The sequence below is a fragment of the Vidua macroura genome, chromosome 7 (assembly GCF_024509145.1).
Source record: "Vidua macroura isolate BioBank_ID:100142 chromosome 7, ASM2450914v1, whole genome shotgun sequence".
Lineage (NCBI taxonomy): Eukaryota > Metazoa > Chordata > Aves > Passeriformes > Viduidae > Vidua > Vidua macroura.
Window position 1 is genome coordinate 4,568,053 of NC_071577.1, and position 23,010 is coordinate 4,591,062.

At 44.5% G+C, this 23,010-nt stretch overlaps 1 protein-coding gene across 2 annotated transcripts in view; it reads left to right on the forward strand.

The window, feature by feature from the left end:
- Positions 1–3,807: 3,807 nt before the first annotated feature.
- The window catches only part of LRRFIP1 (LRR binding FLII interacting protein 1), a 102,501-nt gene continuing 83,298 nt past the window's right edge, over positions 3,808–23,010 (forward strand). For both annotated transcript variants that reach the window (XM_053982213.1, XM_053982214.1), the window contains exon 1: positions 3,808–3,975. In XM_053982213.1, coding sequence (XP_053838188.1) covers positions 3,886–3,975 — 90 coding nt within the window. In that variant the 5' untranslated portion in view covers positions 3,808–3,885. The remainder of the gene's footprint in view (positions 3,976–23,010) is intronic.

Genomic DNA, 23,010 nt, shown 5'->3' on the forward strand with positions numbered 1-23,010 from the left:
ATACACATGGACACCACCAGTCTCCTGAGCCCTGTCTTGACTCTGCTCAGATGTGGCAACACACCTGAAAGCTTTTCCCAGGAGGTCTGATTTGCTGGAGAGGATCACCTTGGTTGCACCAGTGTTTTTTTCATTTTCCTGCAGAATCTCAGTGCCAGCACATACTTGTCTGTGATGTAATTTTTTTCCATTAATAAATCTGCAGACCCTGCTGGATACCACTGCTGTTATGTTTGCAAAATATTGCAATGCTAATGGAGCCCTGCTCATCTCATGTATCCTGACAATCTCAAATACTGGCCTCCTCAGTGTGGATTTTCCAAGGTCTTTAAAGCACTCCACTCTCCTTGGACTAATGGACACCTTGTTAAAGCTGCCAGGCTTCATTTCTGGTTTGGCAGATGTCGTGACCTTACAGTGGAGTGGAGAGGTGCCCTTGTGCTTGCTTTTAACACCCTCACTCAGCCACTGGATTCCCTAATTCCAGGGCTTGCCTCTAATATAAATGTAATCACATTCACAGGACACAAAAACATCCATTTCATTATGTAAAAGAGGTTCCTTAAGTACATCACCACCAGTTTGAACAGCTGATTGCTTGTTCTGATTCTCAACAGTGGGGTTTTACAAGTGGGTTTGGTTTAAGAGCAGCACAGAGGGAAAATTGTATCTTTTAGGGTGTGCTCTGCACAAAGCAGCCGCCTTGCACGCAGGATACTGGAGAATGAGGGGTGTATTATTCACTTATAATAGAGCCCTTTAAAACTGGCATGGGATACTCAGAGTTGTCCGACTATCATTCATCACAGTCATGACTTTCAGACAAAACCAGCCTCGCCCTTGTGTTGCTTGTTAAAATAAGTGTTTTATTTTCAGTGTTTCATTTCCACTCACTGCACTCCACAGCGCAGCCAAAACCAACGTGGTTTGAACCATTATTTCAAATTTATCTGGACAAATTATCTATGTATAGTATTTTTATAACGAGATGGCTTATTTTGTCTATATTCAAAGAAAAAAAAATTACTGTGCATGTCTGGAATGCAGGGAAAGAGAAGGATTTCTTACACTGCAGAGTGCATTCAGTGAGTGATTTGAAATCTGACTGCAGTCACCCACCAGCATGTTCTCTTCCAGTTTCTCTGCTTTACCCTTTTAATTCTTCCTTCCCTCTTCCATCTTTCTTTACCCCTTCCTCTGTATTTCCTTTATCTATTTCTTCCTTTCTCCCCTGCTCTGTTTCTTTCTTCTCCCCCTTTCCCATCTTTCCCCTGGATTTCTTTTTTCCTCTCTATTTCTTCCCTCTCCCTTTCTCCCAGCCATTTCTTTCCTCCTTCCCCTTTGCCCCCCAAGATTTCTATTTCCCCTCTATTTCTTCCTCCCCTTCCTTTCTGCCTTTCCTTTGTCACCTCAATAGCCAGTTTCTGGACAAAAAATCCTGCCTAGCCCAAGGCTCTGCACGGCTTTCAGCCAGGCAGGCAAAAAGCACTGATGCAAATCCTACTGCACCCCTGAACGGGGAAATTCCTTGCATGGATACCGTGATGCAGCTGCACAGGTGGCCAAAATCCCTGAGTAACAGGGACCTAAAAATAAGGCACTGTCCCGCCTCTCTAGCCAGAATTCCTCAAAGGGCAGGGGCAAATGTGAGGATAAGGGCTCAGGGAATGAGTTATGTAGAGCCTGACAGGGTGGTAGTGCTAAGCCAGGGCTTGGGGAGGTGAAGAAGGGAAGCCTGAGGGATATCTAGGAAAACCAGACCAAGCAAACTTTGCCTCCAGGGTGAGAGCTCAGTTTAAAGCCCTTGTGCTGTCTTGCAAAGCAGGTCCTTTTTAATCCACTTGTGTGGGGTCAGAGTAAACCTGACGCCAAAACTGAGGGTGCGACGCGTTCTGCTGCCCAAGCAAGGTGGGGGGCTCATCCATCTGCTTCTGCCGACAAAATAATCATTTAATTCTTGCAAAGATAAACAGTCCCAGGTGCAAGGAGCAGCATCAATGCAGTATCACTACCCAGTCAGTCTGAGGATGACTCAAATCTCAGGTGTTGTACATGAAAATGGCCAATAAATATTGAGTGGGCAGGTGTTGCTTTCTACTTCAATCAGGTTTAAATCAATGGTAAAATTAAATCATAAAGATTAAATGCAGCTTTCTGGTCAGAAGGGAGTGGGTGGGATTTGTAGCCCTTTTCCCTGTCTATGTAATAACATGAGCCTGAGCCACTTTAATTCATATTTAGGGAACTAGCGTGAAAATTGAGGTGTAAGGGCTGTGACAGGAATCCCAGAAAATACATGTTCCTTGTCAATGTGAATTAATTAAGCACTGATGTACTTGAAACTAAAATTAATCACATCCATGTGCACTTAGTAGGAAAATTCATTGTTGAAGAGACCCCACAGAGCTATGAAGCTGTGTAAGGTGTCAGGGTACAAGGAATCTTGTTTCTGTCCTGCTACCCCTCTATTTGGGGCAGAGGAACCCCCCAGCTTTACAACTGGCAAGGTTTTGATGCCCATTTCCATGATTTCTGGTAAATTTACTGTGTCCAGTTCTGGGCCCCTCAGGACAAGGGAGGCAGAGCTCCTGGAGGGGTCCAGCAGAGGCTGCAGAGGTGAAGAAGGGATTGGAGCATCTCTGAGGAGGAAAGGCTGAGGGAGCTGGGGCTCCTCAAGAGGAGCCACAGCTGAGAGGGTACCTCTGTAACGTGTATAAATATCCAAAGGGTGGATATGTCTGTATCTGGATATTTCAGAGCATGGACCAGGCTCTGCTCCATGAGGCCCAGCAGTGGGACACAAGGAACAGGCAGATGCTGATGCCCAGGAGTTCCACCTGAGCAGGAGGCAGAAATTCTTCCCTGTGCAGTGACCAAGCAGTGGGCAGTGTCCAGGGAGGTTGTGGAGTCTCCCTCACTGGGGACATTGCAGAGCCATCCGGACACAATCCTGTGCCCTGTGCTCAGGGGTGACCCTGCTGGGGTAGGGAGGTTGGACCAGATGACCCTTTGTGGTTCCATCCAACTTGACCCATTCTGGGATTCTGTAATTTCCTACAGCTTGGCAGGGAGCCCAGGGACCCCAGTGGGAAGGGGGTTGGTACACAGTGGGGCTGGGGGAGCAGGAAGGGGACCCCACACATCCTGATTTTGGGTGGTGAGGAGAGTGACCAGGGACCATCCCACAAACACACATCGATTTTGGATGGCAAGGACAGCGAGCAGGGTCCCTCAAACAACCCCCCCTCAATTTCAGGTGGTGAGAGCAGAGACCCCCAAACACACCCCGGTTTTGGGTGGTGATGGCAGCGAGCACGGACCCACACCGCGATCTTGGGCGGTGAGGGCAGCGGGCAGGGAGCCCCAAACACAGCCCGGGCTCGGTGTGAGGGCAGCGAGCGGGGAGCCCCAAACACACCCCGGGTTCGGTGTGAGGGCAGCGAGCGGGGAGCCCCAAACACAGCCCGGGCTCGGTGTGAGGGCAGCGAGCGGGGAGCCCCAAACACACCCCGGGCTCGGTGCGAGGGCAGCGAGCGGGGAGCCCCAAACACACCCCGGGCTCGGTGCGAGGGCAGCGAGCGGGGAGCCCCAAACACACCCCGGGCTCGGTGTGAGGGCTGCGGGCGGGGAGCCCCAAACACACCCCGGGCTCGGTGTGAGGGCAGCGAGCGGGCACCCCCCGCCCGGTTTCGGGCTGGCGTGAGGCGGCCCGTCCCCTCAGGGCGGGGGGCGGCGGCGCATGCGCGGGGCGGGGGGCGGTGACGGCCGCGCCGGCGGAGGCGGCGGAGGGAGCGGGAGGGTCGCTCGGGGCCGGCGGACAGCGGGTCCGGCTTCGGCTTCGGGTTCGGCTGCGCTCCAGGCCGGGCCGGTCGGGACCGCCCCGCCATGGGGACGCCGGGCGCCGGACGCAAGCGGCTACCGAACCGGGAGCGCCTGACGGCGGAGGACGATGCGCTCAACCAGATCGCCCGCGAGGTGAGCGGCGGGAGGCGGCATCCCCCCTTCTCCCTTCTCCATCCTCCTCCCCTCGCCTTCCCTCCCGGGTTCCCCCGAGCGCCGCGCAGGCGCCCCCGGCACCGCGGCGGCTCAAGGGCGAGGTGGAAACCCTGCTTCACCCCCGCCCGGGCCACCATCCCCGCGCTCCGCTCCGGCCGTCCGTGAGGGACGGGCGTGCGGTGCCGGAGCCGCCCCGCTCCAGCCCCTCCGGAGGGGATGTCCATCGCCGGCCGCCGCTGCTGAGAACCGCTGGGATTGGTGTGAACCACTGAAAATAGGCCGCTCGGGTGTGTTATGGATAGGTATAAATCATAGAATCACAGCGTGGTTTGGCTTGGAAGGGATCCCAAAGATCATCTCGTTCCAAGCTCCCTGCCGTGAAACACCTTCCACTGGAGCAGGTTGCTCCGAGCCACAGCCAAGCTGGCCTGGAGCACTTCCAGGGATGGGAGTGAAAAATGAAAACCAGAATACTGCAAGGTGGTGCTGGGTGTGGGCATAAGTGACCCCTCTAACTTAGAAACTGATTTTTATATTGCTGCTCACCAGATGCTGCATTGTGCTCAATGTGACTTTAACCTTCTAAACCAGCTGATTGCTGATGCTTCCTGCCTCCTTATTCTTCTTATGCCCGCTTAAACTGGTTCAGTGGTAACCAAGATAATGTGAATTTGTTTTTTATGTTTACTAAATCTGACAAAGTCTGTTCTCCATTCTTGCTGTGGCCATCCTCCAATGGGAGAAAGGGGGATAAGCAGCCCTGGGGTTCTTCCCCAGTAGGAAACCTGTGAGAAAGATTCAGAGGAATAGTTTACAGGAGCATGCAGGGACAGGATAAGGGGGAATGGATTCAGACTGAAAAAGACCAGGGTTAGATGGGATATTAGGGAGAAATTCTTCCCTGTGAGGGTGGGCAGGCCCTGGCACAGGTTGCCCTGAGAAGCTGTAGCTGCCCCTGGGTCCCTGGAAGTGTCCAAGGTCAGGTTGGATGGAGCTCTGAGGAACCTGGTCTGGTGGAAGGTGTCCCTGCCCATGGCACGGGGTTGATCTGAGGTCCCTTCCAACCCAAACCATTCTGTGATTCAGTGTCTGAACTGCTCCAGTGCTGCTGCTGAAAGTGGCCATCCTCTTCCCCTAGCGTGGCTTATGTGTGTCAGCCCACCTGGTGCTGGTGTGACCTCAAAATGGGTTACAAGATAAATTGCTCTTCTGGAAAAGTTTTAGGTCTCTCTTGGTTTCCTTTCCTGATTCAGAGCTGTGGCAGGATCAGGTGAATGCTGATGTATGGCTTATTTTTGGTGGCACTGGCTGGTAGGTTGAGTTAGCTGTGACATTGTGCTCCTCATTACCACCAATGCCTTTCCAGTTGTTGTGCACCATTTTCTGGTGGTTTGAAGCATCTTTGGAGTGCATCCAGCAGAGTTTTGTGTGAGTGATTCAGACAGTGTGTTCTCTGAAGGCAGATTTTTGTGGCAGGGTGATGAGAAGGTTCCCAAGGGTGGAGTTTGAGGTAGGAGGACAAGAATGTCTCATGTCCTGGACATAAGATAGCAAGTAAGAGTGATTGTGCTGTCTGTTGGAGTCATGATACTATCCTAAGAATTGTTTTGGGATGAGGGTTTGAATTCCACAAATGTGTCCTGGCTGTGCTGTCATTTGATCAAGGAAGACATCAGTCTCTAACAAGGAACCCAGCTGCTCTTTTCTGTTGCACGTTTTTCTCCCACTTTCTCTTTTCTTTATCTTAGATCTGCTTTTCACTGCATTGTGTAATGGTTTGAGGACTCAAATACTGTGGTGGTTTGTGGCTTTTTTTTTCCCCCTTCCTTCTCCTGGGGTTTGTTTAAAGGACAACTCCATTTGCTCAAAAAGCCCAACACAAGCATGTCTTTTATCTTTTCCCTTGAGTGCTAAAACTGTGAACTGCCAAGTTCAAGGTTCAGCATTTTCCCATATTATTTTATCTATTTGCATTACTCTGTCTTGGAGCACTTTAATTGTTTTGTTGTTTAACTGCCTGTTCTCCACGCAAAGGATCCCAGATGAATCCTTCTGTATGATCCAGAATATGTCAACTGAGCCCTTTGTCTCTCCTTAGCAGGGATGTTGAGAGCCTCCATGTTAAGAAGGTGGGAGGGTTACTGATATTTTGGCTCTTCCAGCCTTCCTCCCAGGTGTTTAGACAAAGCTGGGACACGTTGCTTTTGCACATAGATTTTTCACTCCTCTCTTGCCTTTGGTCGTTTGTTATCCAGAAGCCAGAGGTGATGGCAAATTATTTGCGGATCCTAGAGTCTCATTTTCCCTGTGGGAAGCCCAAGAGAGAATCCAAATTAGACTGATTCACAAAGGTGCCTTTTATTTTGTGGTTGTCAGGATATTTTGGCAAACCCACCGTTCTCACTTTACGAAGTGCTCCTATAAGAAGACAGCAAGACTCGCAAGGACTTTGTGAAACTCCTGCCATTTAAATATAGATTTGTTTGGGTTTGCAGCTGGGATGTCTTGCTCTGTGTCTTGCACAGCCCAGGAGGGACTGGCGTGGTGAAGAGGGCAGCGAGAGCAATCGTGAGGCGAAGTAACTGAGCAAGAGGAAGGAAACTGTGAGAGTGAAGCAGCTTGTAGTGACAAGGGTCTAGCAGCAGTATTAGTCATGTTAATCAGCAGTAGTTTTAATGTTTGAGGCAGTTTCTGAAGTAGTTTATCACCTTGTCTAGAGCTATTCAGAGCAGAGGTAGAAGATGCAGATCTCTTCTATCAGGTAAGGGTAGTGCTGTACCGCCGGATCCGTCTGCAGCGTTTGACAGGCACGGTAATTAAGTGGATGGCAAATATGTAAATACAATTAACAGGAAACATGGTGTTCTGAGTTTCTAACAGACTCACAGGCTGCCACTCACAGGATTTGCTGTTCACACACCTGGCTTGTGCTGCTGAGCTTGTTTTTTCCCAGGCGGCAGCGCAGCCGATCAATGATCGGCTTCTCCGCTTTCAGGCTGGCCTCGACACCAGTAGATTATTCTGTGTTTAGGTCAATGGAAACTTTTGGGCTCTTTCATTCCCCTCGGTGAGCACATGCCAGCAGTGTTTGCAGAATCTAGCAGTTTGATACTGCTCAAGGTCTGTGCCAGCAGAGCCAGCGGGAGCTGCGGCCACGTGCTGCGCTCTCATCTGTCGGGACGGAGCGCGTGTGGCTCGGGAAGGCACAGTCCTGCCCAGCTGAACCTTCCAGGAGCTGCCTTCCTGCTTGGATTAGATGGCTTTGATGTGATTACTTGAGACATTGTTTCTAAGGGAGTATTTTTTTTTTTTTGCTAACTTCCACTCAGCTAACCGCAGTAAAAAATTGTTACGTGAGCAGGAGTTTTGCAAATCCAGCAAGGAGCTGTGTAAATGAGGTGTTTCTCTTGTAGGCAGATAATATTAGTTACTGTTTTTTATTTTCTTGAATGAGGAAGGACAAGGCCAATTTCTTGTTTGTATTAGGGATGTAACTGACACTTTGTTTTGCCACAGTTTTGGAGACAGATGTATGTTGCACTGCTCAGAAAAATGATCCTGCCGTGTATCCTCTTTGTGCTAGAAATCTTCATCCACCATTTTACACAGCAGAGCTCTTTAGATAATAATTAATTTGAAATCAGTGATTCAACAGTATAATTTATTTTTATTGTTAAAGGAAGTAGTTGTGAGGGTTGTGCCTTCACTCTTTGTACACTTTATGTCACTTTCAAGAAGTGACCTACATCTTTGTACCTACATAATTATTACTTTTTTAAAAACTAGCACGATCCATTTATGGGCCATGCATTTGATTATTTCACTGAAGTAATCAGTTTGGGCATTGACCTGTATTCTTAGAGATTCAAAAATTAGGATGTTGCACTGCTATGAAGGAGCAGAAAATGTTGCTAATTAGAAAAAGCTCAAAATGCAAATTATACCAGCCAGCCAGGTTTAATGGTTACAGTAAGAAGGCACTAAGTAACTTCAACAGGCTAAATTGGAGTTTAGGGACTATTGAAGAGATGCTATGATGGTTGAATGTGGAATCTGTGAAATTGAGGGGTTAATCTGGGGGAGAAAACTCTGTTTTATACAGCAGTTTGGGTGACTTCCATAACTAGAGATGGAAACAATTTGGTACAAGTTGAAGCTAAAGCAAGCAGAGTGGCTATTTGTGTATGGGAACACAAGCCACACAAACTTTATTGAACTGTTATGCAAACCAGAGCATTTAAAGCAGTGTGTTCCCTAAGGATATACTCCCTTAGGATATATTCCCTATGTGTAAGATCTGGGTGCCTTGTTAGGGTAGGGCTGGAATTTCTGAGCAGTATTTGGCATTACAGATGTGTGAAGGCCTTTGTAAGCTGGGTGGATGTTCCAAGAGAAGCCCTTAAAAACAGCCTGGCTTATGTAGCATCAGTACTTGACTTATTTTTTTATTGCGTTACTTTCTGCCTTTAGGAGTGTTAATGTATGATCCAAAGAAATGATCTGAGAAAAGCATGTCTGGCTTTTCTGTTCTAGAACAGAAAGTTATGAAAGCAAGGGATGCTGTTGGAGGGCTTGACTCAGCCCGGCTGACCTAAATATAGGAAGGAAGGAGGACTTTGTAGGCGATGCTTGCCAGTAGGGCGTGGGGAATTGTTCCAGATTTGAGATGATTTTATGTGGCAAATATGCTCTTCATCAAACGCTCCTTTTCCCCTAATGCTCTGCATCCATATATCCAGCCAATGGTGTTGGCATCTCATACAATCTCCCCCAAAGTAAATGTGTGAAGGAGCAGTTTAAAGAAGTGAGATAAAAACCTGAAGACGCATCTCACATTGGTTAAATGGCTGACTGGAGGCTGTCTTACAATCTGCCTCTCAACTTGAAATGATTAGTTGCCTTTCTTTGTGTCCGTGCCTGGCCTGAGTCCCCTTCAGCTGTTCTCTTGCTCTCTGAGGAAGCAGCTGTTTAGGAACTGTGATTCCTGTTTCAGTCAAGCAAGAGACTACTGCTAGGATTAACAGCATGGGAAGCCCAGCCTCTGTCCTTGTGAGCCCAGATGCTGAGCTTGGCTGCAGGATGTAAGGCTAATCATTACCTCATCTAGAAGGATGTTTTTCCAGGCCTGTTGCTGGATAAAGTTGGAGCTCAAATGTGCTTGCAAGGCTTTCAACACTGGGATCTTTTTTTTTTTTTTTTTCATCTTTTGCTTGCAAGGAGCATAATCCACGTAGTATTTTGGCCTTGTGAAGCAAGGTATTTGTCCCTCCTGTCAAGTCAGCAGTGAATCTGTCTAGCTAGACTGGAGCACTCGTAGGCAATCCTTAAAATAGCAGCTCTGAAATATCAGCTGTTGTCTCGCTGGTGCTGAAATACTTTTTGGGGAGAAGCTGCCCATTGGAATGTGGAGTGTGGAGGGGAGGGGGTGAGGGAGCTGCAGTAAACCAAATTTTCCTTCAGAAAGGTGACTTTGAGGGTTTATATTAAGCCCCAGAGAAGGGGAGGTGCATGGTCACTTTAACACCAGAAGCAGAGAAAGCTCCCTGAAAACTGGTGCTCTTGCACCTCTGAATCCACCAGTGGCACAGCTGGCCTTGCATGTAGTAGGAAAATAGCTGATTTTTGGGCTTCATCACACAGTAAAGATGAGGGACGTGCCTAAGGGCTTCTTTCCAGAAGACATTTGTAGCCTTTAACTCCCAAGGTTCTCTCCTTTCCTTCACCTCATTTTAGTTATGGAACAAGAAGTAGGCTGAAGAACTTTCCTGGCTAATGCTGGGAAAATAAACTGGTGTGTGCACTGAAATGAGAACATTACATCAGGCAAAAATATATTTCAGAAGCATCCTTATGGGCTGGCTTGGTTTAGAAGTGGTAGTTTGCAAGAAACGTGAGGCAACTCTCAAAGGCCTGGCTGCAGAAGATTTAACCATTGAAATCAAAGCTTGGTGTGGCACAATAAATACGAAATAAAGCAGTGCTTCAGTGGAAGGCATGTGATGGTTTCAGCCATGCAGGAAGAGCCCTGCAGTGCTTGCAGTGTGCAAATGACTTCAGGTAGCTGAATTAATTTTCTGTTATGAAGGTGTGGTAGTTCTGCTCATGCTGTTAAAAACTCACGGTTTTGAGGGTCTGCAGAGAGGGTACAAAAGTCTGGGAAAACACAGAAATACCACTTTGATGCTGGCAGGAATGTGCCAGAAGTGTGCCCTCTGGGAGAGTTTGCCAAGTGTCCTCACCTAGACCTCAGCATCAAAGGCATTTCTGATTAATATTTGGACAGTTTCTCATTCTGCCTTTAAACAAACTTAGCTAAGTGGCATGAGGTGTGAAGGGCAAGGCTTGGAAGCATTTCCCAGTGAGCAGAGCTAGGAGCACTTTTATGGCCTAACCAGCTGGGAATTTTGAGTGTTGAGAGAGGAGAAGATGCAAACAAACTCTGACTAATGCTGCTGCTTCCAAAACTGAGCGTTGCTTGTTTTGGGATGTGTGCCTAAACCAAAAACTGGGCAGAAATGGGTGGGTCCCTGGCTAAATGAAGCAGTGTCCTCCCGAGGTGGATTTGACTTGCACTTGAGCATCCAGCCTGCATTTCTGTGCTCTGTTCCTCCATCCCCTCAATGTTTCATGTTTTCCTGTAAGTGAAGTACTGATTCACTGTGTGCTACTTCAGGGTGTGGAATTCTGAAAGGAGAGATGTTTGTCTTCAAATCATTTGGAAAGATGTTGGTTTTAATCTCAGATATAAAACTGTGCAAATTTTAACAAAACTATCTATTTCTGGGTTGAGGAAGGAGGGATGTTTTGGGGTTTGGATATACTTGAACATAAAGGGCACAGCTCTGGTGTGAAACTTCAAGTGACTAGTTCTGACTTGAAAGTTTCACTGAATACATTGAAATAACTTCTGTTAATTTAAGGACTTAAGATCCTGTTCGATGCCAAGAAAAATGAGTGTCTGAGCTAATTGCTCATTAAAAATGTCTGACCTAGAACTGGGAAGTTGACTGCTTTGGCGAGTGCTTTCAGCCTGGGTGTGATGGGAGGAGAGGTGGATTTGCTCAGTGGCATCTGCTTTGCCCTTCTGTGGGCCTGTGAGCCAGCTTGGCTTGGGCTGTGGGTTTATCCACCTAAACACTCCTGCAGCTTCTCAGAGTTGAGCTGGAGACAAGGAAAGTGATCTGAAAGTGCCAAATCCCATCTCAGATGTGGTGAGGAATGAGGAAGCCTCTTCATTTCTTATTGCTTCTATTCCTGGCTGGTTTATCACCCCTCTTTCCTCCTTCCTGCACACTGCTTTTCTCTGCAAGAGCAGAGAGCTTCTGTCATACAGATTAACCCTCACATTAGGCTTGCAAAAACACCTTGTGCCTTCTGCTTCTCCAACACTTTGTGAGCTCCCATGCTCCTGGAGACAATATTTAGGTTTTATTTTTGTGTTATGTGTCGCTGTACTAGAAATCTGAGGCTTTGGTAAACCGTAATTGCCAGGTGCACCACCATGGCCATGTTCCTATTTTTAATAGCTGATAATTTAGGTATGAGTGTGCTTCTTGTCCTTGGCATGGGAAGAAATGCAAAGACTGTAGTTGGGTCTCAGGGCTGCAGTTTCCTTTCCTTTTAGCTGTTGGAAGGTTTGTGTGAACGAGGCTGGAATATTCAATTTGTATCCAAACTTCTGTCAAAGAAATAGCAAGATAGTATCTCCAACTGGCTTCCTCAAAAATAGAGCTGGGCTTTTCCTACATGATGTCATTACTTGCAGTTTTTTGGATGTAATTAGAGTCAGATTGATTTATCTCTCCCAGAACAGCTGGGTTTACTGGAAGAGAGTTCCACAAAAGGAGTTTATTTGTGTGTTTGCTGGTGTAGCTGTTTGGGCAGTGACTTGTGTGTTAATGCTGCCTGCAGTGCAGTGGTGGTGCCTCTGTCCCACTGATGATTCTCTGCAAACCATTCCCCAGTCCAACAGATGCTCTGCTCAGACAGGGAATGTAAAGGAGTAATGTTTCTTCCCTCCTGGTTTCTGCTTGTGCGTATCTTGTGACCTTTCCCTTCGCCAGCATCTGATTTAAATTTAATATTACTTTTTTTCCCTTTGCCCTCCTCTTTTGAGTACTTCCTACGTCCCAAAATAACCTTTCTCTAATCCCACTGAATACCATGTTTAGTTGAGTCTGTCTCTTGCGTCTGCCTTTGCCAGCCCTTTCCAGTAGGCAGAAATGGAATACAGGAGGATCTGGCACGCTAAAAGCTGGGTCAGGTTTTTAGACTCATTCCCTCAGGTCAGATGGATTTCAGGCATCCCCACTTGGGTCTTCTAATTATGGAGCATTTATCAGCTAACATGCTGGGATGACAGGAGAGCAAGGAAAGGCTCTTGGTGTGCCTCACATGCAGAAAAATCCCTGGGCTCTGGTCTCCTATCGGACTCTTGTAGCTTCACATTTTTTCCCTTTTAAAACACACGTTGCTTCAGAGTCAGATAGTTGAGATATGTCTGTTTTTATCAGTGCCAAAGTGCTGCAATCTTCACACAAACCCATGAAATTGTATTTGCTTCTGCTGACTACAGAGGAAACAGCCTACTGCTTTGGGTTTTTTTAAATCTGTACTTATGTTTTGTTTCTCTCTGATCGCAAACTTGAAGTTCTTTCAACGGACTTGCCAGGAAAATAGTAGATACAACTTCATGTGCTCTTAGGAAAAAAGTCAATTTTTTGGATGGTCTACAACCCCACTTCTTCGCTGTGCAACTGTGCATTTCCCATCATCTGTTTTCCTTAAAATGTCCATTCTCCCATATGAAAAATGTGTGTGTTGGCCTTGGTTTGCTTCCTTTGCTGCATGTACTGCTGGGGTCTAAGAGGATTTGCACTGACAAATACGTTGAACCAACATCTGTTGAAAATGAAAGTGGGCTTTTGGGACATGCTTTGTGATACCCAAAGGTCACGCTGCTCCATTGTCTCTTCCATATGAAATTGAAATCTGCCCCGATGTGAAATGTGTGCGTTGGAGCAGTGATGTGACCTAACCTTTCCATGAACTGTGGAGGAATCCAGGGGCTCTGGGAAATAGTGTGGATACAAGAGATAATGTTGGTATATGTAGAGAATGTCACTGTTTTATTTATAGAGAGTTACACTGTGTTTTTAGGAATATTTGTGCATTCTTGTTTAATTACCCTTGGGAGAGAAAAAATCATTATTTGGTGAACTGGAGCAAGTGAAGAAAGGTTCTCTGTATGTGCTGGTGAAATGCTTTTGTATCACTGATGGGATAAGCATATCCTGTCAAACTGAGCAATAATTTTCAGTCAAGAGGTAACCCAGAACTTTCTGTCTAACCAATGTACAAATTTAGCCTCAGAAAATAAAGATCAGTGGGTTTGCAGTGCTGTTACAAAAATCTAGCAGCATTAGTTTAGGGGAGACTTAACCTGTTAGAACAGAAACAAGCATTTTAGAAATCTGAATTACCTAGAGATGCTTCTTTGCTACCTGTGTTGCTGGCTGCACAAGGCTCCTCTTTCAGTCTTCCCACTACAAAATCGATACAGTGCACCCAAAAAAAAGTCTTCTTGCTCTGTGAGTTACAGCAATCAGGTATAAACCCCTGAGGAATAACCTTTCTAAGATTCCTGGCTGCACCTCAGGAACTGGTAGAAAACCTTAAGGGAATTGGGATTTCATTGTAATTTCCTCTAATAGAAAGTGATTCTCCAAGGGCTAAGCTTTTGCTGCTGGCCTATCCCTTTCTCTCACTACTTGTTTCTTTGCCATTTTTCAAACACAGCTGCTCCTCACCTTAAACTTACAGGTCTGCACAATTTGAGCGGTAAATAGATTGTGTGACTGAGGATACAATTTATCATTCACTCTGCTGGGTGGTAAAGGCTGTTAGGGAAAAATGCAGCAGGCAAAGGAAGGAGCTGCCTTGTGCTGCTGGTGCATTCCAAGTGGCATTCTGTGATTTCCAGAATTCCAGTAAAATAACTGTGAAGGTCACTTTTGCTGTACCCCTCGACAAGGTGTGTGTAGCACATTTCAAACTGAATTAATTTGTTAGTGAGAGGGTTAGGACACAGATTCTCCAGGTAATCCACTACTGCTCAGCCCCAGTTTGGAGGCAGTAATCCCGTCCCACCCCCACACAAAAGCTGTCCAATCGTTTCTCAAACAATGCTGTTTTTTTAGCCCTAATCCCGGTTGAAGGGTGGTTCAGCGCCATCGCTGAACTCTGGGCAAGTTCTCTTGACATGTCCTGGCTCTTTCTTGGGGAATTCCTCTTCTCAGGAGGGAGAGGCTTGTGGAATGATAGCAGCATGAGAGGGTAACTCCTGTCCACCAGCCAGGTAAGACCATCTCACACATTTTTGACCTGGTTGCAGTAGTGAGATACGGAGGGCAGTGAGGTATTTAGTGTTTTTTTTTGTTTTGTTTTGTTTTGGTTTTTTTTTAAGTTATTTTTTGACAGGTCTCTTAAAATTGCTGGAAAAGTGTGAATTTTTTTTTTTTAAAAAAACTTGTTCCCTGTGAAATATCCTCTGTGTGCTTTTTCTGCAAACTGAGTGTAGGACTTGGCTCCTCTCCTGGAGAGCCGTGGTTTCAGCGCTGTTGCTAAATGTTTGAAGTTTGATATTTGTGCTTGAAGGACAGAAAATCCAGTACAGCGTGGCGTAGTGGAAGCTGTTATCCATCCTCTGCAGCATCCAGCTGTACTAACAAGAAAAGCCCAGCTTTTTTAAGGTGGTTTCTCTGGATTTAGACACTTTCCCTTATATTGGATTTGCTCAAGGAGGTTGTGGCATTCCCGTGGTGGATGTTACAAATGCAGACTTTCAGCCTGTATTTGAAATGTTCTGGCTTTCCCTTGAGGACATGGGTAGCCTGAGGGAGAGCTGTGGGCTATTTCCTGTAGCAGAATATCAAAATTAACCAGAAGCACAGTCCCTCTGCAGGAAGGTGGTACAGTTTGAAGAATTCTATGCAACTCTTTCCCACCTGGATCTCTCCAAACACTTGTTACACAAAGAAGTGCTCCAGAGCTTAACAAAAAATGTATAGCAGTGAGTGGCATGAAAAATCACAATTTTTACAATAATTCCCTTGTACATGATTATTTTTTTTTTTTACAAGAGTTTCTCTCATATGGTGAATTTGAACCATGGCTTGTTTAATATACAAAATAAAAGCAGTCACCCCTGGTGACATCTCTTGTAGGGTCCCTCAGGCAATATATTTTCTATACTGCACTTCTGATCTTCTCCAGTGCTTATGATGACTCTGGGCCCTTCTTTTAGATTTCATATAAAATCAGTGCAGTTGGAGAGGGTGAAAAATCAGTGCCTTGCAGCTTGTAACCATTGCACAATATCCAACAAAACAGCGCATTGTAAACATAATAAAATGGTCTGTTAACAAATTGCTTTATTAACTCTAATCAGTCTAAAGAGCTAAATTTAATTAAATCTGCTTGTGGATGAGAACATTCCACTCATGGAAGGGTGCACTAAAGGTCATCTCCTCTTTTGAATCTTAACGTTTGCATGTGAAAGTTTGTTTTGTCGTTCATTTGCTTGAGGTCAGGTAGGGATGTGCCTTTAAGGATTTATTATTATTAATTATTTGAAGAGGTTTTGTCTCCCTGCCTTTTTGTGAGAGAAATTAGAAATATACCTATAAGGCACGAGGAAAAACTTTGTCTATTAGATGTATGTAGTTGTAGGTATTTAACACTTTTTGAAATGAAAGTGCTGTGTAAAAGGAGATGGAACCCTTTGTTCTCATACTTGAATGTTGCTGTTTTGAGCTCCCACTTATTAAAGTACCTAACTCTAAGTAGTAATTTGTTTTTTAAATATCTTGAATTTTAGGTCAATCCTTTCCAGGGCAAAAGGCTCTTAAATGAGGAAGAAGGAGAATATCTATTTTCAGATACATGGCTGGGAAAGGAAAATGCCACTGAGTGCAAATGAAACCTTGTTCACTACTAAAAAGTTGTCCTGGACTTATTTTTTTAAAGGGTGCCCAAACAGTATTGAGTGTCCATATTTCTGAGTGGCTTCTATGGCATTATCCCTTGTTTGGACATTTCCACATTAAATTTTGGAAGTAGGCTCTGGACATGTGCCTTACCATGAGAGTGTTCCAACACACTGATTTTTCTCCTGCTGTCAATGAGCTGTGGGATTGAGGATCAAAACTGTTGCCATGCGAGCTAAGCAGAGATAAAATATAAATTATTTTGACTCCCTAACAGTTTAAATAGTGCTGATAGCAACTGATAATGTGGGGTATTGTGTAACGTGGTTTGATTATGCAGTCTGGTCGCAGACTTTAAAAGAAATGCTGTGTGGCACCTGAGGTGAGGACTGCTGAGCAGCCAGTGCTGCCCAAATGCTGGAGGGGTACGTGCTGAAGCAGAGAACAGGAGTTCTGGGGATTGGACAGGTTAGAAATCCTTCAGCAGTCATTAGAAAAATTAATTTCACTTGCCTTTTTTACATTAAACTTCAGGAAGTTCCACGAGCTGACACCCCATGGGCATGGCAGGAAATCCTGCCTGGCAGTCAGAAGTCTCAGTGTCACCTTGGGAAGGCCTGCAGAGTTTTATAAATTTGATCAATTGTTATGCCTGTGTTATACCTGTGTTATGTTACTGCTGAAAACCTCAGGTGTTTTTATTTCTGTGTGCAGAGTTTTATAAATTTGATCAAGGGTAACTGTGTTATGTTGCTGCTGAAAACCTTAAGTGTTTTTATTCCTGTGTGGGTTAAAACACACTCTCTTCTGTGAGTAAATGCACAGTGGTTTCTTGGATGTATTTTTAATATTTAAAAATGAAAGGATGGGGAGGCAGAGGGGAAGAAAACAGAGGCCACCTGGGGGAAAGGTGAGATGCTGGTAGGGAGCAGCTGATAAGTTCTGATGGCAGCAGTGGTCCAGCTTTGTCACTCCTGCAGGGTTTTGTCTGCTCCTGGCCTCAAGTCTTTGTTTCTACTGCCTTGAGTGACGTTCTTTAGGAAAGGCTTGGCTGACTTAAAGAAACTCAATAATGAAGTGTAAGTGGTAGGTGTGATGGCTTTTTTTTTCAGACCCTATGCACTCCTGCTCCTTGAGAATTATGGGGTGCTTTGAAAATAACTCCAAAGGGGGATTTTTTTTTTTTTCCTCCCTTGTCCAGGAGAGCTTGGATTCAGCGTCAGGCAGGCTGTGTAATTCAGACATACTGTGCACCAGACAGGCAGTTTATATATAGCAGCAACACACTTCTAGTACTCTCTTTAATGTGCTAAGCTTGACAGAATTCCATCTGAGATGCAGTAAGTGGTTGCTCTGGCTGGATTTGTTAGCTGATGAAGACTGAGGGAAAGAGGGAAAGTGTGCCCTGGCAAATAAGGGAAATGCAGATAATTAACATCATACATTGCATTGTTTCCTTCAAAATATTATGTGTGCTTTCAAAAGGGGCAATAAAGTAGTTATGTGATTTATTGATTTATTTGTTTATTGCCACACTCTTCCTCAGTTGTACAACAGGAAAGCAGGGATGGAGTGAGATGAAATATTCATCCCAATGCTGCCAAACCAGGACAGTTATATTAATGGATTTAATTTCCAGTTCTGTAGTGTTTCAGGGGGTTCTTTGTGAAGTGTGGCCTGATTGTGCAAGGAACACCTTGGAAAGTACAGAAATTAGATTTTTTCATTTAACATAATGGGCCTAGTTGATAATCTTCTATGCTTAGTTATTTATTTGATACAGGTTTTCTTGCACAATAGTTTTAAAGCCAGTCCTATTTTTATAGTACATGAAAATACTTAGGCAGGGTGGGAGTCAGCAATAAATATTTTTATTCCCTAAAGTGGTGGCTCTTGGCCAGCTTCTGTGCTCTTACTTATCAGCTGCTGGTCTTAATTCTGCTGAATTCAAACTTTTTTTTTTTTATCTCTGAGAAGCAGGAGTAATTATTTATGCATGATTCTTGCTCCTGAGTGTTGTTTCATTAATGAGATGCTGTGATTCCACAGTTCTTGAAAGGAGTTCATTCAGGGGCCTGGCTGTGCCACTGCCCTTTGTGACACCGTGCAACTCAATCAATAGAGATGCTGGCTTCAAAGTGTCCTTGTGTTTTCCTAAGTTTTATTGAAGATGGAGTCCCTTGAAAGATTATATGGCTGGCAATGCTCAGTATGATACATTTTTTTCCCCCATAAAAATAAAATGAAATCAAACTTCCAGCGTAAAGGTCTCTCTTAAATAAAAGATATCCAAAGTGGGGGCTGGATCTGAGCACAGCAAGGAATTTTCACTGTGTTGGTTTATCTCCTCATCCCTGCTTGGTTGCTTATGCTGTGAGATTATGCTGCATAAAAATGAAACCCCAAGACAAAAGAAAAACCCCAAACCCCACACACTTACAGCTTCCTAGAAGTTTGTCAATCAGTGCTTATTTTAGAAATGGACTAGTTCAGGGGCATGAGAGAAAATTATGGTAATGCCACTGAATGCTTCAGTAGTCAGATGTCAAAGCACTCTGCATTTGTTTTGCCTGAATGCCGTTTAATGTTGCTGCTTTTAGAAGATAATGTTCTGCTTTCTCACTTTCATGCCTCCCATGCTGGCATCAGCTGTCTCCATTATGGAATGTTCCAAGCTCATCAAATCCAGAAGTTGCAGTCTTCTTTTTGGTTACTCTTAAGTGAAGGGCAGAAAACAAGAGCCTGGTTTGTTTCGTTGTCTGGTGGCTTTTTCTACCATAGCTGGAAATTCCAGGGGGAAGGGTTATGGCTGGAATGGAAATGGAGAATGAACTTCCCTCACTTGGACATGGATTCAAACCAGAGCAGAGTGATCCTGGCAGAGAACTCTGGGAAAATCTGTCAAATGGCACGTTGTGCACTGTAACAGTCAAAAGAGGAAAAAAGGGAAAATTAATTGATTGTGGGGGGGAGAAAAGGGGGGAGAAAAAGAAAAGAGGTGTTCTTATACCTTAAAATATCTTTGAAAGCAAATGTTAGTGTTGATTTTACCAGCTGCTTGGAAGTTGTGCTATAATCAAGGGAGGGGACATGATCCTGTGTGTTCATGCAGGGCACCAGTAAAGAATGAGAGCAGAACCCAGTCATGGTGCATCTTTATCCTCCTTTCTTAATTCCCAAGCACTTGCTTCCCTCACTTTTCCTGTTGTTGGAGAGGTGAAGCTCTGGAATGGTGTCACCCTAAGGTTCTGTCTTCCCCTCCCTGCTGCTGACTCAGATTTGCACCCAAATGGCAAAGTTAACCCCTTAGAAGAGCAAAAATAATAACTCCTCTGGGAATGCACAGTGCAGGAAAACTGCTGTCCTTTCCTTTTTTCTTTTTTCCTCTGGAGTTTGGATTTTGCCTCAGCGCTGGAAATGTACTGAGCAGTTCTCCAGGCTGAAGTAGGTCAGAGTGTGAACTGTCTCAGTCTCTCTGGTTCAGGTGTCACAGAGCTTTTCTGCTTGCTGGCTAACTTTCAGTTCCATTCTGAAACAGATTAGAGGTCGTTGGCAGCTTTTTTTGGATACAGCATCTTGGGTATTAGTGAAACCATTGCAGGAAATGCTTTTTTTTTTTTTTTTTTTTTGTTTCTTGAAGAAGACCTGTCTTTTCCTGCCTGGATTTGGCAAGGTAGGGAGCCAGAGTTGAAGGATTATTGAGATTAATTGACTGGAAGGTTAACCTGGCTGTTGATAGTCCTTCACTATCTCCATGTCAGGATGATTTTAATCAAGTGTTGGTCTCTAGCATCTGAAATCTATTATAAAGTGATTACATTGGGTGGAATTGCACTTCAGAAACCACAGCCTGAGTTCAGCAGAAATTGCACCGGACCTTCTTTCTGTGAGTATAAGCTCCCTGGTGCAGTGGTTGTTGCCTTAGGATACTTCTAGAAGACAAGGATGTATTTAAAACCAGTACTGATTTACTAGCAAAATCTAGAGAAAATGAGCTTTTGTTCTTGGCAGTTCTTCTCCTGCTATAATACATCTTTTTTCCAGTGCAAATTTGAGAAGTTGTGTCTGTGTGTCCCCAAAGTTTGGCAAGGTCAAAGTATATAACTTTAAATATTTAATTCTGGAGAAGAGACTCAGTAGGACTTATGAACGAGGTGAAAGAATAGACAGGACAAGGCAAGAGATTCTTAATAGTTCTGGCTGCTTTTGTATGTGGTGCACCTTTCATGACTGCTTTTGGACTGGAGTCACTTCCTCACATCCAAGATTTTTGGCATCCTGGCTCTTCTCTTAATGTAGCTGCAGCAGTGTTAGACCATGATTGCTTAGAAGTAACCTCAAAGAACTTTTTGAGGAGAAGAGCTGGGAAAGTATCCTGGTAAAGTTCAGGAGCAGAGCTGTCCCTTCATCTGTTCCTTCCACCCTCAGAGCGACCAAGCTGGACGTGTGAAGTGTGTGCAAGCAAAGGGGGCCACAAATGGCAGCTCTGAACGGGCTGGGAGTGCTCACGTTCACCTATTTCTGGTAAAAATGTGTGGTAAAACAGTGACAAAAACTCCTATAGAGAGCTTTGCATTCTGGCTGTGCCTGAGGTTTTCTCCCATGCAGGAGGGAAAAAGCTTAGCTCATTTCTTTTACAAGATTATGTTGCAATCACTCGCCATCTGAAGCCAGAGCTTTGTCAAAGAAGACATTGAAGATGACAGCTGAGAGCTGAAGAACTGGCACACCTAAAAGGGGAGGGACGTGTCACACTTGTTGCTGTTCAGATTCTGTGCAGGCTTCTCTGAAGATGATGCAGATGCAATATTAACGTTCCCATATGGTCTGTGAGAGTGGAGTTTGACAACTACAACTGAGCCAGCCTCTGTTGGACACCTCCCTGTGCTCTCCCACCTTGGCAGCTCCAAGTGCCCCCTATTTCTCCTCCTCAGTGTCTGCTTTCCCTATTCCCTGATGCTGCAGTCATTCCGGTGTCACTCCTTACCTAAAAATCAGATTTCCTAATTGCTGCAAAATACCAGTCGAGGTGTGAGCCTAAATATATCCCTGATTTGAAATTTATGAAGCATGGCACTCCAAACAGGCGTGGAAGTAAGAAGATTTATATGAAAGCTTAAGAGGAGAGCATCAATTCTTTTCAACACTTCCTCAAAAGCCCATTTTGTATCTCCAAGTGAATTTTGAAAGGGCTGTTGCAGACTCATAGTTGGATGCTAAATCTTGTCCACAGAGATATTCATGTTTACCAGTTTCAGCTGCTCATTGTACTGAATGAAGCAGTTCCATCATCCAGAGCAGTTCAGGATGACAGATGATCAAACTGAGTCTTTAAAAAAAAGAAAAAAACCCTCAAAAAATTATTCGGAGCTTTGATTTGTACTGGTAATTATGGCTAAAGACCTCTCTGAGTCTTACAATTAACGTTAATAACCTTGTAAATATTCTCCAAATATAATTAAGGGAAATTACACATTAGGGAAATAAAGATTAAGTGGCTGCGTTGGTGAGGACTAATAGGCCCTAGCAGAGCTGTGATTTACAAACAAGACCTCACAGAGAAAGTGGCAGCTGTCTGGCAGGGACTTTGTTGATACTTCTAGTTCGAGGAGATAGTTTTGTTTATACACTTTGTGCATCAAAATTAATAATTGTGTTGGATAATTTAAGACTGGCCAACACTAATATCACCAATCTCTGCTGGGATTTTTGAAGTCTTGAAAGGTAAGTTCAGCTTGAACCTGATCTACTCCCCGTACCCTTTTTCCCATTGGATGGGAAGGGTGAGAGAATCTTCCCCAGAGTCATTCCCAGGCAGGGAGGCACAAATAAGGAAGGACTGTGTTACATGAGGGAGTTATGGGAGTTATTTGGAGTTGGTCGACAGCTGCAGCTCTCTGCTCTCGTGTGAATGGTTTCCTTTTTGTCACAGCACTTATTTTAATGGACTCCATCTGCACAGAGCTCAGTCCATCACAGAGAGCAGCTCATGATCCCTGTGGATGCACTATGGATGCCATGAGTTGTCCAGTCTATCAGGTTGCACATGAAAGCTGGATAATAAAAAGGAACTCATAATCTGCAAAATTTATTTTGTAGTTAACTCCCTGGGGGTTTGTTTTCATTTGGTTTTAATTTTTTCCTATTTTTCCTCCCCTCCAAAAGTCATGATGATAGTGGCTTACCATTTGGGATTTTCCTGCCGTGGAAAGTAATTTTCTTTGGTGGAATCTCTGGTTTTACTCAGATATTGGTGTAGAAACTTGATGTCCTATCCTTCAACATCTTGCCAAAACAAATATGACAAAGGAAATACAGAGTGGGATTATTTTAAGGCAAATCCCATCTGAAATCAAAGAACTTATTTTAAAACAGAAATAAGGAAGCAGAAACAAAACAGAAATAAGAAAAAGAACTTAGATTTGTTAATAAGACTTAATTTTTAGCCTCAGCTTGCTCAGGTAAAGTTGCTTCTGCCTGAATCTAAATATATGAAGGATGGCATCCAAAGCTTACTGGGAATATATGGTGCAGCATATTTTCCTTTTCCTCTGCCATAGGTTGCACATAAATCCTCAGACAGCTCAGCACACCAAAAATAAGGCTGTATAAATATCTGAGCACATGGAAAAATACCTCTCCTGTTGCTAGCACATTAGAAATTAGAAGAATTAGACTGTTTGAGGCACTAGGTGAGGACCTCTTAAATTAGTAACAATTCTCTGAACATAAACATCCAGGTTTTAGGCAGATTTCTGGAAATGAGCAAGGCAGTGCTGGCACTGAGATGACAGTTTCTAAGTAGTATTTCAGAGGAAGTGTTTGTCTGAGGGCTTGAACAATTTCCAGTAGTTGACATTTTGCAAGCAAAAGTGTGCCAAATTAGGTAATTTCCGTTGCTTTTTTGCTCTTTGTGTTCTGCTTGCTTCTCCTTAGATCGCAGCATTGACACAGAGAATTCCTGACTTAATCTGTGACTGCCTGAAAGCATGAATTAGTCACCTGAGCACTTCTAATAATCTTAAAA